General features: G+C 34.8%; 1 protein-coding gene across 1 annotated transcript; it reads left to right on the top strand.

The window, feature by feature from the left end:
* Positions 1–485: 485 nt before the first annotated feature.
* Positions 486–2,398, top strand: LOC131152987 (probable serine/threonine-protein kinase WNK11). The gene is made up of 3 exons (XM_058104990.1): positions 486–647; positions 985–1,323; positions 1,979–2,398. The coding sequence occupies exons 1-3, from the start codon at positions 486–488 to the stop codon at positions 2,396–2,398; spliced, it is 921 nt and encodes a 306-aa protein (XP_057960973.1).
* The last annotated feature ends 14,507 nt before the right edge of the window (positions 2,399–16,905 follow it).

Below are 16,905 nucleotides of genomic sequence, written 5' to 3'. Positions count from 1 at the left end.
TCATTATTTCACCAAACATCCACTTAGCCAAACTCAATACAGCATAGGCTCTCTCTCTTTCCCCTTTCCAATTTCACATCTTCCCATAGTCTTTCTCGTTCAACTCTCTCTGCGCTTCATTGTTGCTAGCTACAGCTTGAAGAAGAAGAAGATGTTCTGCCGCAGCTTTTATCTCAAAGAAGCTCTCACTGCATATTTCCTCGTGATCTGTGCTGCTTCCGTCTTCATTTGATCTTTGCTCAACTGGGTCATCCTCCTCCTCCTTCTTCTTCTTCACCTTTTTTTTTTGTTCTGATTAAGCCTTTCGTTGATTCGGGCGGGGAGAGATTAGGGTTCTTGATCTGCTCCTGCTGGCTTCTCCTGCACGTACATTTTAGGGTTTTCTAGGAGCGCATTGTTATTTTCTAGGGTTTTGGTGATCAGTGCGACTGCCAGAGAGATTAGGGTTTCGCTTGATTTGTAGTATTCAAGTTATAAGAGGATAGATGCCGAACCCTAGCCCAGATCATTCGATGGCCGAGCCCTTCGTTGAGGTCGACCCCAAGGGACGGTACGGCCGGTACAAAGAGATGCTTGGCACCGGTGCCATGAAGAGGGTGTACCGGGCTTTCGACAAGGAGGAGGGCTTGGAGGTTGCATGGAATCAGGTAACCTATATTCAATTGACTCCATTGGTTTCATCTCCTGCCATTGAAATTTTAAGAAAAAAATATCTTTATTTTTACTCATTTTGTTCTTCAAAAAATTACATTTATTTTCCAATTCCCCAACCCTAATTTCGTAAAAAATTCAATTCCTATACGTACAATACTGCAATAAAAACCATATTTATCCATTTAAAAGAGACAATTAATTAATCCCAAGTTTTTCTTACAAATTTAATGCTCAATAGATCATCAATTATTATTATTTTAGTATTATAAAATTATATTGTGGCTGTTGAAGAAAATTAATCTTAGGGTTCATCCCTGAATGTACGTGCAGGTGAAGCTTAGGGCCTTCTCCAGTGACGAGGCCATGCTCAGGCGGCTAATGGCAGAGGTGCAGTTGCTGCAGCAGCTGAGGAGCCCGAACGTGATCGTCGCACACGGTTCCTGGCTGGACAATAAGAACGGCGGCACACTCAACTTCATCACCGAGGTGTGCTCGTCCGGGAACCTCCAGGACTATCGGAAGAAGCACCCCCGGGTGTCAGTGCGAGCCCTCAAGAACTGGATGAGGCAGATCCTTAAGGGCCTTGAGTATCTCCACACCAACTCACCCTGCATCATTCACAGAGATCTCAATTGTAGTAATATCTTCATCAATGGCAATACTGGACAGGTCTATATCTTCATATTCATCATTAATTTTCCTCAATAATTGATAATTTTCATAGTTTAATTAGTTTATCATTTATATATTCTTTATATTATCAACTTTTTTTTTTCTTTTTTTTGTAATTGTTTCCTTTTTGGTTTATTATTATTTTATCTTTAATTCCAATTAATGTACCATAACCCTATCTTATCAATAATTACTCCCATCTTCACAAATCCAAATTCAGGAAACGTAAACAATGTGCCCAATTTGATAGAATATATCTACACACAATTCAAATAATTATATGCTTAAATGAACTAATTTTCAATCTTATTCATTAAATAATTCTTATGAATTCAGTATCCTTATTTTTTAGGTTAGTTATTTTTTGTTAATCTTATTTTTTTATTAGGTTATTATAATTTTTTCCTTTGAATCACAATCTTGCAATGATCCCATGTAGCCATAATTGCATCAATCAATAACCCTTAATTTTATCTTTTACATTCATGAAAAATCAAATAATTAATTTTATACATAAGTCAAACAAGAGCAAATTTTCAGAAAAAAAAAAAAGGAAATTTGTCTTAAGAAAATACTATGTAAATCAAAGATTGTTTTGGTTGTGCTTCTGCTTTTGCTTAAATAATTAAACTAGTGTTCTTTGATACTACAGGTGAAGATTGGAGACCTTGGTCTCGCAGCAGTGGTGGGGGAGAACCATGCAGCCCACTCCATCCTCGGGACGCCGGAGTTCATGGCGCCAGAGCTTTACGAGGAGAACTACACAGAAGCCATAGACATATACTCCTTTGGGATGTGCATGCTCGAGCTTGTGACAATGGAGATGCCCTACAGCGAGTGTGACAGTGTCGCAAAAATCTACAAGAAGGTGTCTTCTGGAGTCAAGCCTCAAGCCCTAAACAAGGTCAAAGACCCCCAAGTTAAGGGCCTAATTGAAAAGTGCCTTGCCCACCAGTCGCAAAGGCCCTCGGCATCCCAGCTCCTCCGTGACCCCTTCTTTCGTGATCCTAATGACGACGAAAAAAATTACACTAGCAGTCTTACTTTAGAGCATTTGATGATTTCTAGATAACTCATGATGAGAACTTACATACCCATCATGAGAAGTTTTTTTTTATTGATTATGAGTATGTAGCTATGTAAATACAATAATTACAGTTTTGATACCTAAAAATAGAATGGTATCAATTGTATTGATGGAAAGTTCAAAATGCAATCAAATTTATGACTTCATTTCTTTTATGTTCTCTTTTTATATTTTCATTTCATACCATGCTAATTGGGAATCAATTTATGTTTAAAGGTTTTTACACATAATGTTGGTTAGTAAATCATTCCATTTGAGGTATTTAAAATTAATGCTTAGCACATAACTCTTTCAAATGAACCTTAATGCTCAACGTACCTCTTTCATTGTATGTTTACGAGTAAAAATAAAATGAAATAGAATTAGCCAACTTAAACTATACCAAATTTTTGCTCCTTTATATTCTCACTCCATTTCATTATATGAATTGAATCAAACATGACATTAATTCAAATTTAGTTTGTTGACCTTTTGTGTCCGATCCCTTTTTTAATGTTTACAAAGCACATTTTTTATGTGTGTATTTAGCATGTAAATAGGTCCATTAATTTAACATATACAAAAGGAAACGGCGATGAAAGCTTGCAAAACTTAAAGCCTATATGATCAAGCGCATTCCATGAAATCAGAAAAGTAAAAAGACGAAGAAAACATTTATTTCTTATTGTAATTGCATTTATTTTTATTATTTGGTCTGTAATAATGCATGCATCATGATATATTTATTTGCTCAGACAGGACCATAGATTAACCATAGGGAGCCATAGGACCGTAGAGTGACCTTAGGGTTCGGTCGACCGACGTCGGATTTTTTGGATTAACTTAGTTGGCCATAGATTAACCTTGGGAGACCTAAAATTTTAAAAGAAAAACCTTTTCAACAAAGTCGAAATCATACAAAAAGTTTAAATGATTTAGGGTCAAAAATCGGACTTCGGACGACTGAACTTAGAAACTTAAAATAGTTCAGGCGACTGAACTATTTGGAGGTTAATTCGTTGACAAAGTCTTGGGCGACCATCCTAGTTTTGAACTAAACGTCACCAAGTGACCGAACTCCTAAAGTCACTTTTTTCACTATCCCCGGGCGCCCGAACTTATAGTTCAAAATTACCCCGGGCTATCGAATAGTGAAGTTCGGCAGATCGAACCATTCACCGGGTGACCAAACCTCAAGCGTTTGGAAAATCGCCTTGGGCTAGCCACCCGAACTTTAAAAAGTACTTTTTCTCTTTGTCTCTATTTGGGCGATCTTCCCTAAAAGCTAGGCGACCGAACCTCTCGAGTTGCCAATTTTTTACCGTGGTAATTAGGATTAAAACTCAATTAAAATATTTCCAAAATTCCTAATTTGTCCCCAACTGTCATATTTTGTTGGAAAACTATAAATACCCCTTCATTTGCTTTGATTATCAACTTGGATTAGCAAATAATTCTCTCAAATATTTTTAATTCCTTGTTAATCAAAGTTCCCCTCAAACTGATTTCATTGCAAAAATCTTTTCCTTGGGGTAAATCTTTACACTCTCCAACTCTCTTTATTATTTCTTGAAAATCATTTTTACAAGAAAACATTTTTTATTTGGACATTTATTTTCAAGTGGCTTACTCTCTCTTGCTTGCATATTTGAAAAACATTTTTGGGAGTAAAGCTTTGGAATTTCTCCACATATTTCTATGGTAAATATGTTGTTGCAGAAACATATTTTTGCATGCATGCTTTCAGTGATAAACCTTTATATTGCAAAGATCATTTGAGAAACCAAGACCCTAGGTTCTCCTACTTCTTTATTGAAAATATTTTCAAAGAAATATTTGATTTAGGGTTTAAATCCTTGAGATCCTTATCATACACATTATATTCAAAGATTGCAAAATGATTTTAAAAGCACCCTTACTCTATTGAGCATGATTTCATATCATATTAGAGGGCATGTTTTAGAGCTTTAATGTTGAACATCTCTACTTGTGTTTAGAAGCATTATTTTGTACAAAAATGATTTTTATTGTACCGGTTGGGTTCAGCCTGAAAATTGAATTGAGGAGTCTCAGCCCCGTAAGTGAGACAAGTTGGGCTCAGTCTTGTAATTGAGTTGGTGTTTTCCTCGCCTTATAAGGAGAGGATGTAAACAGCTTATGCTCCGCCCGTTTAAGTGAGCAGTGATAGTGTAATCCTTGGGGAGTATGTCCAAGGTAGGGACCTAGGCTGGTTTGGCCAAACCTCGATAATAAATATTATGTGTTGCTCTCTCTCTCTATCTCATTTAATTACTGCACTTTAAATTTCCATATATGCATGCTTGTTTATGTATAGGTCTAATTATTTGCATGCACACTTTTACTTAAATGAGATATGTTGCACGTGTATATTCACACTCATAGCTTAATCATTTTACATACACGTTGTAATATCAAGTGGGATATGATCTGTGGTGAATCGGCAAATGTTAAATTTAGTCAAAATATTTTAAAACCCAATTCACCTCCCCCCCCCCCCCCTTTTCCTCTTGGGATCACACCATTTACAACAATTGGTATTAGAGTCTGGTTGCAATAAGTTTAACCGCTATTTTCATAAAGATTGCAATGGCTCATATTTCAGTGTATCTCTGTTTTAAGGGTTAAGTTTTTGCAAATCCTCCCCTGGTTTTATTGCGTAGATTTTACAATTTGAAATTTGAAAATGCTTTCGTAAAATAAAATGATCGGAGGATTTGGAATGTGTTTGTCAAAGGAAATCATATCCCATAGAAAAATGATTTTAAAATGCATAGTTTCCCAAACATGAAAATGATTTGAAAGTGCATGACTTGAACTTAATGCACATCATCTTCAATGTCATGCATACTTTTACTGTGTCTTAGTCACTAATGCTTTTATAAGTGTATATTCTTCTAAGTGCTAAGAATTTTTGGAATCATAAGAATTTTGAAAAATCGAAAGAGAAAAAGACACCACTTCGAGCTCAAACGCTTAAGGAGTAAAACACAAAAGTATATCTTTCCTCCTTCTAATTAATTAGTTAGTTCATGTTATGATTTACTTTATGCATTTTGTGTTAAATTATTATTGTGAATCATATAATATTTATGTGATTGCATGCCATCTTATGAGAAGTTAAATAGGAATATTTTTTTAAAAAATACTCATAAGAATTTAGAAATTGTTGCAAATAGGGTTAGAATGCTTTAAATGCTTAAATAGTGTATAATGCTTAAAATTTCAAACCTTAATATACACTATTGTTATACTAAGAACCCTAAGAAAATCTAGCCAATATGTGAGTTATAATGATCTTATCCAATCTAAGCTTAATATATATACATATAATTATAATTGGTTAATATATGATAATATTGGCTAGCTAGTGCATGCTTACATCATTATCAGTTCCTAAATTAAACCTCATAAGCATGTTTAAATAAATCTCATTCAAATGGACAGTATTCTTTTAATAATGCTATATATGCTTTAGTATGAATGTCTCAAAATAGCATATCTTTGTCCATCACATAGTATTGAGTTTTAGGAAATTGATCTTATGCTATGTAATGTATAATCCTAAACTCATAATTGAGCTTAAACGATAAATCATTTTCAAATGATAAATTAAATTCAAGGAATTCGTAAGCTTATCCTCATATTTGAATATATTTTTTATGCCAAATACTATTAATTGAACATATAATTCTTTGGCTGCATAATTGAGGGGGAGCAGCAACTTTTAGAAAATTCATCCAATATGCATTTTATTGTAATGTGATTATACATTTTGGATGATTTGTTTTTGAGCTAAATGCGAATATCCATTTGTGCTAAATGAATATATTTTTTGAAGGATGGATATTTTTTTAAATTTGATCTGCTTTGAGCTGAATGCCACTATCCATCACTTGCCTAATGATTATATTTGCATATGGATAGTTTATATTTTTTTTGATATATTAATTGAACTATTGAACACATGTCTGTATTGAATGCCTCCTACATGATGAATGCAGTGATGTGAATTGCATGCTGGCAGTGGATATAAGTTCTCACATGCTTGAACTAAATTTTAAATTGATTAGGTGAATTTATCAAGTTTTAGGTACATGGAAAAATGAGAAATGTTCAATTTACAGACGAAATGCTACCAAAATTTCGGTAAAATTTTTCCCATAAATGAAACCATGTATTAAGGTATATAGTTTAATGCATGCCCAAACATTATTGAAAGGATGAGTGAATCATAATAAAATTATTATTCTCACCCTTTGTTTAAAATGCTTGCAAAATAACTATATAGGTAAGTATATGTCAAATCCAAACCACGATGTAAATCAAAAACATGTACACATTTTGTCGTCCTAGGAGGGACTAGTTCATGGACACCATTTGGTCCAATTCATTAGGTTATGCACTTTCACTCAAGACCAAAATGGTAAAGCGTCATCCTTTTAATTGAACATACCATATTTTGATGATGGTCCACAAACTTGGACAATTGTATGACTTGGATGGAGTTTTTCATTTTATGCACACTCATCGTGTTTTGAGTTGTGTCATCCTCTTTGAACCCCTATTGCTTACCCTTGAGTATAGCCTTGGTTGGCTATTGTGCATTTAAATTGAAATGCAATATGTCATGATATGTGTTGAATGTTTAATATTTGCTACATGCTGAAATATTTTGAAAGGATGAACTTTTGATGAATGTTTTTAAATGACTATCATCCTTAAATTTTATTGCAAGTATGCGTGCATGCAAATATATAGGAGGAGTTTAAGCCCCATCCTTGATAAAAAGATTAGAATCACCTGCCCCATGGACTCACATTTTTTTATTGTTTCCACTTTTTGAGTCAGAAATTTTCATGTACCCTGAACATCATATCTTGTCTCTACTGAATCATTCTTTGATATGAATTGTTCACGGTATGGATGAACACCATGCATTTCTTATTGTTTAACCATTAGCGCATGTGTGTTTAGGGACATTTTACTGGTGAAATTTATTCGTTTAACGAATATCCAGTAAAATCTGAAATTAGTACTTATACTGTTTGAACTCTTAATAAATTTTCAAAATTTATCTCAGTATAAATAGCCAACAGTATCTAGGCATGTCTTCAAATTAATAGGAGGAGCATCTTTTCTTTAAATCTCTATCTTGTTTTGCTCGCCAACCTTGTCGTGCTTAGATGGTTGTTTTCATTGTGGCGTATGCTTAAAGATGATAATTTTAGTAAAATTTTTTTAATGAAATATTTGTCTTGCCACAAGTTTGTTGGATTTGCCATATGATCCCTGCTCTTTCAAAATCCTCTAATATTCTTTGGGATCCATATGGTTGTTTTTTTTGTTATACCTTGGAATGCTCTTAAATGCCAAATCAGAAAAACATTACTTGCTTGAACTTTATATTAAAGTTTCTTTTTCAGCAAGTATTGCCCCCGGGACTTATCGAAAATCATAAGGGGAGATATATATATATACATATACATATTTCAATTGTAAGAAATGAACTTTCATAGAATATATCTTGTTTCTTGCTTGTATGCTTAATGTCTTCATGACTTGTGTTATTCTATGTTAAAAATTTTATGTCATGAAGTTTTAAAATTTTTAAGGGTGTTGCATAACTGGTTCATTGATGTTACATGAAATGCATATGAACTAATTAGACTGCTTTTATGCTCAAACCTACATTTGCTATCATATGTCGTGCGTGCTGAACTCAAATCTTTCACGAGTCGTATGGTATGTTTAAATTACCATGGTTTGTGGATAATCCTGGTCTGATCTTGTTTGTCATGTGCCTTTAAATCTCTTAATGACCAATTATGAAAAATTTTATATGCTTAATTGTTATATTTTTCAAATAGTTATAAAATTTTTATGCCCATATATATACTAAAAAGGGGAGAGTTTTTCAAAAAAGGGGGAGTTTTCTTTGTTAAGTCTGTTTTAAATACTCAAAATTATTTTACTTAGCTTAACCCTTTTAACTTATACCAAAAGGGGGAGAATTTTTATGAGCAAATGATCAAACGAGAGATTTTTTTGGGGCAAAAATATAGGGGTAAAATATCTGAACTTGTGCTTTAATGCAAAAATTTAAATGTATGATTAAATTGTAATGTCTTATTTATTGAATATGATTGAGTTGTATTGTTTATTTTTAGATTATGCATATTGTTAAGGGGAGCCTTTTCAAGTTGTACCCATTTTGCTTTGGTGCGTTTGTCATCATTAAAAAGGAGGAGATTGTTAACTGTTGATTCTATGAGTCCAATCCAATTTTGATAATAACAAATCACTTGGTATTTGACCTATGCAATTGAGTTTGTGAACAGGATCATGATTTAGAATGCACGAATGGTGAACTTGTATGGAAGCCACGAGGAACTTAAAGTACATATCACTTGGCACAATCCATGGAACAAGAGGGATGAAAGGATGATAAAACAAGCTTCAAGTTAAAAATCTTCAATGGAATTGGTATTTAGAATTGAATATATTTACATATGTCATATGATATAACTCGAAGCTCAAATATACCCTAGATAAACATTAGGACTCATGCATTTCATGAAAAATACATTTACATTAGTTCTAAGTTGAAAAAAAATTTTCGAGACAAATTTTAGAGGCCTCATCAACAAACCCAATAGCCTCGTCGACGAATGAGTGTTATACACTCGTCGATGAACTTACCCATTTGTCGACGAAGGTCGGGGCGTTGATTCACGTTTCTGCGCAGACACGGACTAAACCCTAGAGCACTACTTTTTGCCTATTTCTTGAGAGCCTTGAGCTTATTGCATCAATCTTTGGCATTCCTTTGATTACAGTTGATTTGAGAAATACTAGATGAGTTATTATGGGAAAATTGAATTATGTTATTTTACCTTAAATTTATTATGATATAAATATCAGATGAAAACTTGTCTAGCATATGATTTATATTGAAATGTGTACATGAAAATGTGATTACTGAATTGATGAAATGAATTGTGAAAGTTGAAATGAGATTATTGAAAATATGAATTGAGATATGAGATTTAAAATGGGGAGAAATGTTGAAAGTGAAATGTACTGAAAAATGAACATCTTCTGAGAAATGATGAATATGAGATATAGAAAGGTTTTATTGAGAAATGTGAATTCCATGGAATGAAATATGTATATGTATTTATGAGATGAGATGAGTTGTGAATACTGAAAATGTGAACATTGCAATTGTAACGACCTGCTTATCTTATTAATAAAATAAAACATAATAAATAAAATAGTCAACCCGAACCCAAGGGTAACGGGAACACATCAGACATTCACAACAAAAACCTAAATAGCCGTAAATGCAAATCACATTCTCCACCACACAATACACAATACCAGAGTCAACTATAATCCCAAAACATTGTATTTATATACAATCTCCCAAAAATACAAAAATAACTCTAGGATCCCATATCACAATCTCCTTATCCTAGTTCAAACCTACCCTTCTAACAAAGGAGCACAACAGACTCAATGGTGACCTCGATCCGCCGGTCCTTTTGGGTTTCCGAAAAATTATTTTAGTTTGGGGGTGAAACACTTCTCAGTAAGGAAAAATCAACTAAATACAGTCATGTGGCAACATGAACATTTGATGCAATTATACATATACATTACATTTCATATACCTAAAAACATTCAACATTACATTTCATATACCTAAAAACATTCATCATATCATACTGAATAATCATATACTTTCGTATTTTCTAATAAATCATACAGTTCATAAAATTTCTGATATAACAGATAATACTGAAAATTCACCCAAGATGTATAGTTAGCTGATGTCATGTATTACCCACCATGATGGGTTGTGCAGCTCGAAGGCGAGACCCGACAATGGTTGGCCGACTACTGTCGGGTCAAAAATGTTTGTAAGTACGATGGGCCCGCCACGCCCTAGTGTAGACTGCCAGTTGGACGTCTACAACTTTACACTAAAAGCCACATCGACTATCCATCTCTCACCCCCTTGTGGGATGGTTAGTACAAGTCTAAACATAATACCTGATTTGTATAGTTACGGTAGTGTGCTCCTGTAACTGAACTAAACTATCATCTGGGTTCTGATAACATATAATATATGATAATATACTTGTCTAACATAAATAGATTGATAGCATTTTCTAAAATAACATACATACATATGGCCTTGCGCCCGTTTCTTTCATATCTGCGGCCTTGCGCCGAACATTCATAAATATAGCCTTGCGCCGAATTTTTCATATATATCATTATGAATAAATAATTCATTTATCATGTATTTCAAAAACCATAATGTATTGCATTATTTCATAACTTCTGAAAAACATACTTTATTCTTAAATTTGCGATATCATAACAGTTATCATGTAAAATAATATTCACACCACACAATGCTGAGTAAAAATCATACATTTCATTCTAAAATCGTATTTCTAGTATAACAGCAGTATTTTTTCGAATATGCCTTTTTCTCAATAATATTCAAATATAATACATGCTTTTCTGAAAATTAATTTGCTAATAAATAATAATAATTTGCATGAAAAATAACTGCTCTAGTTAATTTGCTTACCTGATACTGAAAAGAAACACCCTAAAAATATGCTCATCCTACACCCACAGGGTTCCCCGTTCAACACCCTGAATCATACAATTCTCAAAACTAAACTTTGGTATTTTTCTGTGAATAACATTTCTTATAACTACGGTAAGACTAAATTTTGTATAAAAAGTTTTACCTTAACCCATGGATGAATTTCAACTCAGACCCACCAATGATCCGCTCTTGCAAATTTGGAGAGAACTTCCCCAGGAGCGTCGTGGTGGTCTTAGATCGTCGATCAGATGAACGACGGAGCTGAAATCAAAGAGAGAGGAGAGAGAAATTGTATGGAGGAGAGAGAGAAAAGATTTTCTGATTTTTCTGTGTAAAAATTCAAGTTTTAGGCTATTTATACTATAGGATTCGTCGACGAGCCACGTCACCTCGTCGACAAGGTCAAGAAGCAATTCATCAATGAACTCTCTCCTTCGTCGACGAAATTCAGAGTCGCCCAAAGCATCCTCTTGGTATCTTCTCGTTGACGAGGCACACCTTCGTCGACGAGCCCTGTCACGCCCCGAACCCTGAAATTGGACCCAAGGGTGAATTAAGTAATCTAACCTGTCTCTGTATCAATATAAAACATACATGATACTATATACAAGAGGGTCCGACCCCGTGGGGTAACGGATGCCCTATATACATACATACAATACATGTCCATACTCATCAATATACACAGCGGAAAACGGTCTTTCTTTACATCAAACTGTACCATACCAGAGTCTATACCATACAAGGTTAAACATACCTACAAATACTATACATACCACGGGTGTCTACAAAATCCATCAGGACAACCAGGTTACAAAATTCGTACCTATCAGGTATTAACAGTCGCTAAACACATCCCCGCTTCCGGATGCTAAGATGCTAGTTTCGGCTACCCGAAGGACTTGGAAAAAACATTTGTATATATTCGAGGTGAGACACCTCTCAGTAAGGGAGAAAATGTGTTATATCAGTGTGTGGCATACTAGTGTCATTTTCATACTTCATAACACATACATACGATACAGTTTGAAACACATACGTACAATTTCAAAACAAGTTCCATACATTCCCATACAATTCCATACAGTTCCAGTATTTTCACAAAATCTATTCCAGTTCATACGATACTCAAATACATACATACATACATATGGTCAGTGTCGTCACACTACTCACAACTGCACAAGTCACCTAGTCTCACAGCGGTTACGTTCCAACACATTAAACTATGAAGGTTTTCGACTCAGGCCCAATAGTGAAGTCATTGCTACATATGCAACTACACAAGGTTACCTAGTCTAACCCCAATTACGTTACCATGTGCAAACTACGCTGCGTTAACCCAGGCCCACTGTGGTCCGTTGCTACATTTGGTGACCAACCGAATCATACTGGTGATATTTCGCACCCCGGATATAGAGTCGGCCACTCTTGGTGATATTTCGCACCCTAGATATAGAGCTAGCCACTCTTGGCGTACGGTAGCCGCCCCTAGCCGATTTCACAAAATCTAGAATCACTTTGGAACTCACGTCCCTATACATTTCAGCGTACAGTAATAAGCTGCCACATAACTATTTTTCACAAATATCTGGAACAACATACATACATACACACGTACCACACTTATTTGGTTTATGGCAAATCATATCGTTTACAATTTCAAGTATACAATTTATGCAAATATGGATTACGGTCACCTCAATAATACAGTTTAAACAACATAAACGATTTTCTAATCAAATAAGAGATGATACCTAAAATCCCCAATTTTCTTGAAAACTGTAACCCGAAAATCCCTTGTTTTCACCCAATAGATTTCCCCAAATAAGTAGCTAAAACATACATATGATCGTAGCCTACAGGCTTACCGATCCTGATTTCGAAAATGAACTGAAATAAACAGAATCCCCTTACCTCAACCCGAAACCAAACCACGAACTCTACGGCCCTCAAAACTATGAATCGAGACTCCAAAATCTACAAATCACAATACTAAACATGCTTATAATCCATACTACTACACATATACCGAATCAGAAATGAAAACCGAGCAATACCTCGATTTTGGCCCGAAACCTGAAAACGCTCGAACTGAGATTCCGATCCACAGAAATTGTAGAGAATCCCTCCATGATCCTCGTGGTAACCTCAGATTTTCGATTCTATTAGCGACCGGCAAGGAAATCTAGAGAGAGAGAGTAAAGAGAGTTTAGAGAGAGAGAGAGAGAGAGAGAGAGTAAAGAGAGTTTAGAGAGAGAGGGAGAGACTTAGTGAAGAAGAAACCCAAATATCCCTTTTTTAAGCCTTTGACTCGCCCGGTTTTCCTCGACGAAAAGTACCTTCATCGATGAAAAATCAAGAATTTCGTCGCGGATGTCAGCAGCCTCGTCGACGAAGTCTGATATTTAAAATTTTCCAGACCTCTCGGCTTCTCTTCATCGACGAACCTCTGAATTTCGTCGACGAAAGTCTACTGCCTTCATTGATGAAATCTAGTTTCGTCGATGAAATCTGTAGAAATCCATTTTATATTTTCTGGGTTCTTACAAGCCCAGTATGCAACATCGTCAACAAATGCTGCCTCCTTCTGTTACTGTTTCCCATTTTTCATTTTCTTTATTATTTAAATATCATTATTCTTCGGGTCATTACAGCAATGTTAATACTGCAATAAAATTTGAAATGTGAATATGAGAAATATGATTATAGGAAATATGAATATGTGAAATGAAAATATTGTAATGTTGATTCTTTAAAATGAAAATGAGAAATGTGAATATGAGAAATATGATAATGGGAAATGTGAATATTGCACCGTTAATTCTGCAATATGAGTATTAAATTGCGAGAAATGAAATGTGAAATTTCGAAAGGGGAATACAGACATGTGATTGATGAAATGTCAATACCACATAGTGATTGCTGGTATGTGGCAGTGATGACCCTGATGGATGGATATGGAAACCCTAATGATGGGTTATGATATTGAGAGCACGGTACCACTGTTAGTGGTGTTAGTGCAACCACACAAACTCGTGGAGCGTGTGGCGTAACAGTCGACTGAGTTGTATAGTAGAGTTATTGTGCTTCCTGAGTCTAGATCAGAGCTTTTGGTCGGTCATTCATACTACAGATACAAGATATGTAATGATATTTAACCTAATCGGGTCGGCCAACCGCGGTTAGGTTCAGCCTTCGAGCCACACAACCCTATTCATGGGGGCAAGCATGACATGGAGTGATATCCTCAGGGTAGCCATGAGTACAAACACGAATGTATCAGTTATGGTGACACTCATGAGCTATATATGGAAATGGAAATGAAAAGGAAATAGAAATGGAAATGAAATGATAATGGAAATGAGAATGAAAATGAGAAATGAAATAGTGTGAGTTAATTAATAAATAAAGCGAAGTAAACACACCGCCTGAGGACTTACCGAGTAAGGTGAGTGCTCTAATAAGTATTAGTTATAGCTTAACCCAAGTCAATTGGGTTAGGCTACAAATGATATCAGGGTAGAGGGAAACTACTTGTATGGGCGGGTAAGCTTCCCTATCCTTAAGAACTTCACTGGTAAACTTGGGATGCGAACGAATGATTTTGGAAATTGAAGAAAAAACTTATGAAAGTTTGTGTTTTATACCTATATGATTATAATTATGGAAATGATATATTATTTCTCAGAAGATATTATTATTGAAACGAATGTGTTATTATATAATGAATCTCATATTACCACACACTGTAGATAATTTATTCCATCTTACTGAGATGTGTCTCACCCAATCATTTAAATATTTTAGGAAATCGAGATAGACCTGGTGATAAAGCTCCGAGATAAAGGGGAGCAAATACCCTGTGTAGTCAAGGTGAGTATTTTGAGTTAGGGAGGTTTGATTTCCCTAGAGGTTTATGTATTAGACTTGTATATATGGATAGTATAGTACTTTGGTATGTGTACTCACTGTGATATGTATGTATGTATATATATTTGAAATGACTTTCGTTGTTAGGGTTGTGTATGAGTATGATTGTATACCCGATACCCACTTTCGGGTCAAATTATGTATTATGGTATTAGTAGTTGACGTGGCCGATATATGGTGTACGTATTAGTTATATGAAAAAAAAAATGGTATGAAAAATCAAGGCGTCACAGAAATAACAGATATGGAATAAAGAAAGAAATGTATTATATATTGTATTATTACATGTATTTGGGGCGGGGTATACTCTTCGCCCGAGGGCTTGTTAAGAAAGGCAAGTGCCCTGATAGGTATCAGATGTAGTTGTGGGTTGCATAACATATTAGGGCAGAGGGAAGCTACTTGTATGGGTGGGTAATCTTCCCTATTCTCGGGAACTTCTACCGATAAACTTTTGTATGAATGTGTGAGTACGAGATAAACTAATCACCTGAGAGCTTACTGAGTAAGGTAAGTGCCCTGATATGCTTCAAATGTGGCCGTAGGTTACTTAAAGTATCAGAGCAGAGGGATGCTACTTGTATGGGCGGGTAATCACCCCAATCATTGGGAACTCTCATTGATAAAATATCTTACATGTGTTTGAGTAGGAACAGAGAATGGTTTTATAATTATGGTATCATTTGAAAATAATGAATATGTATGTATATTGTACACAAATCTTATGTTGGTCACACACTACTTTAATGTATTTCATCCTTACTGAGATGTGTTTCACCCGATGATGGAATTTCATCTTTTCAGGACCTCCATAAGATTGAGCTAAGAGAGCTCAAGGCTGTTGTAGCATTTTTGTAGAAAGAGAGGGTATAAACTTTGATTATGTTTTTAGGTTGTAATATATTTATGTTTTTAGAGATGTATATGGATGTTTGTGAATACTGGATGTTGAGTTATGTTTTTGAGATGTATATAGATGTAGAAACTCTAGTATATTTTATTGAGGATATGTTGATATTTTCGTTGCATAATTGCTATAGAGCTAGATATTATGATATCAGATACAGGTGAGATATATCGAAGATATATTTTGTACACCCTCAAAACCCTAGTTTTGGGTTCGGGGCGTTACATAGGTTATGTAGATGTGATTCTGGGTACGTATTAGAATAATTAGAAACAATGATAAATTGATTCTCACTTAATCACACTCTATTGAAAAGATACTGAAAAAGTTTAATCACTATGATTGCAAACTTGTTAGCAAACCTTTTGATGCAAATTTGATATTATATCCTAACACTGGTAGAGCAGTAAATTAGTTAGAATATGCTGGAGTGATTGGTAGCTTGATGTATGCTATGACTTCTACTAGAACTGATATTGCATTTGTTGTAGGTAAACTTAGTAGATATACTAGTAATCCTAGTGATATTCATTGGCATGCCATATATAGAGTGTTAAAGTATTTGAAAAATACTATGGATTATAGCACACATAATGAAGGATATCCTACTGTTTTAGAAGGATTCACAGATGTCAATTGGATCGCTAATCGTAATGATCATACATCAACCAGTGGGTGGATATTCACCCTTGGTGGAGGAGCTATCTCCTGGGATTCAAAGAAGCAAAGCCTTATAACAGATTCTACTATGGCATCAAAATTTGTGGCTTTAGTTTCTTGTAACAAAGAGGCGGAATGGCTAAGGAATTTTCTATTAGAAATTCCAATAAGGCCAAAGCCTATGCCACCTATATCTTTACATTGTGACAGTGAGGCACCTTTGTCATAGGCATATAGTAATATATATAATGGTAAATCCAAACATATTGGCCTAAGACATAGCTATGTGAGGCAGTTAATCACTAATGGTGTAATTGTCAAAGATTTTGTGAGATCAAGCCAAAATTTGGTTGATCCATTAAC

Source organism: Malania oleifera, chromosome 4 (genome assembly GCF_029873635.1).
Source record: "Malania oleifera isolate guangnan ecotype guangnan chromosome 4, ASM2987363v1, whole genome shotgun sequence".
NCBI classification, from domain to species: domain Eukaryota; kingdom Viridiplantae; phylum Streptophyta; class Magnoliopsida; order Santalales; family Ximeniaceae; genus Malania; species Malania oleifera.
The sequence above is the reverse complement of the archived record's forward strand: the minus strand, read 5'-3'. Positions and strand labels throughout refer to the sequence as shown.

Excerpts from the sequence above, each read along its gene's own strand:
- LOC131152987 (XM_058104990.1), top strand. The coding sequence starts at position 486 with ATGCCGAACCCTAGCCCAGATCATTCGATGGCCGAGCCCTTCGTTGAG. Across the intron at positions 648-984 it reads TGGAGGTTGCATGGAATCAG|GTGAAGCTTAGGGCCTTCTC; the intron begins GTAACCTATATT and ends ATGTACGTGCAG. Across the intron at positions 1,324-1,978 it reads TCAATGGCAATACTGGACAG|GTGAAGATTGGAGACCTTGG; the intron begins GTCTATATCTTC and ends TTGATACTACAG.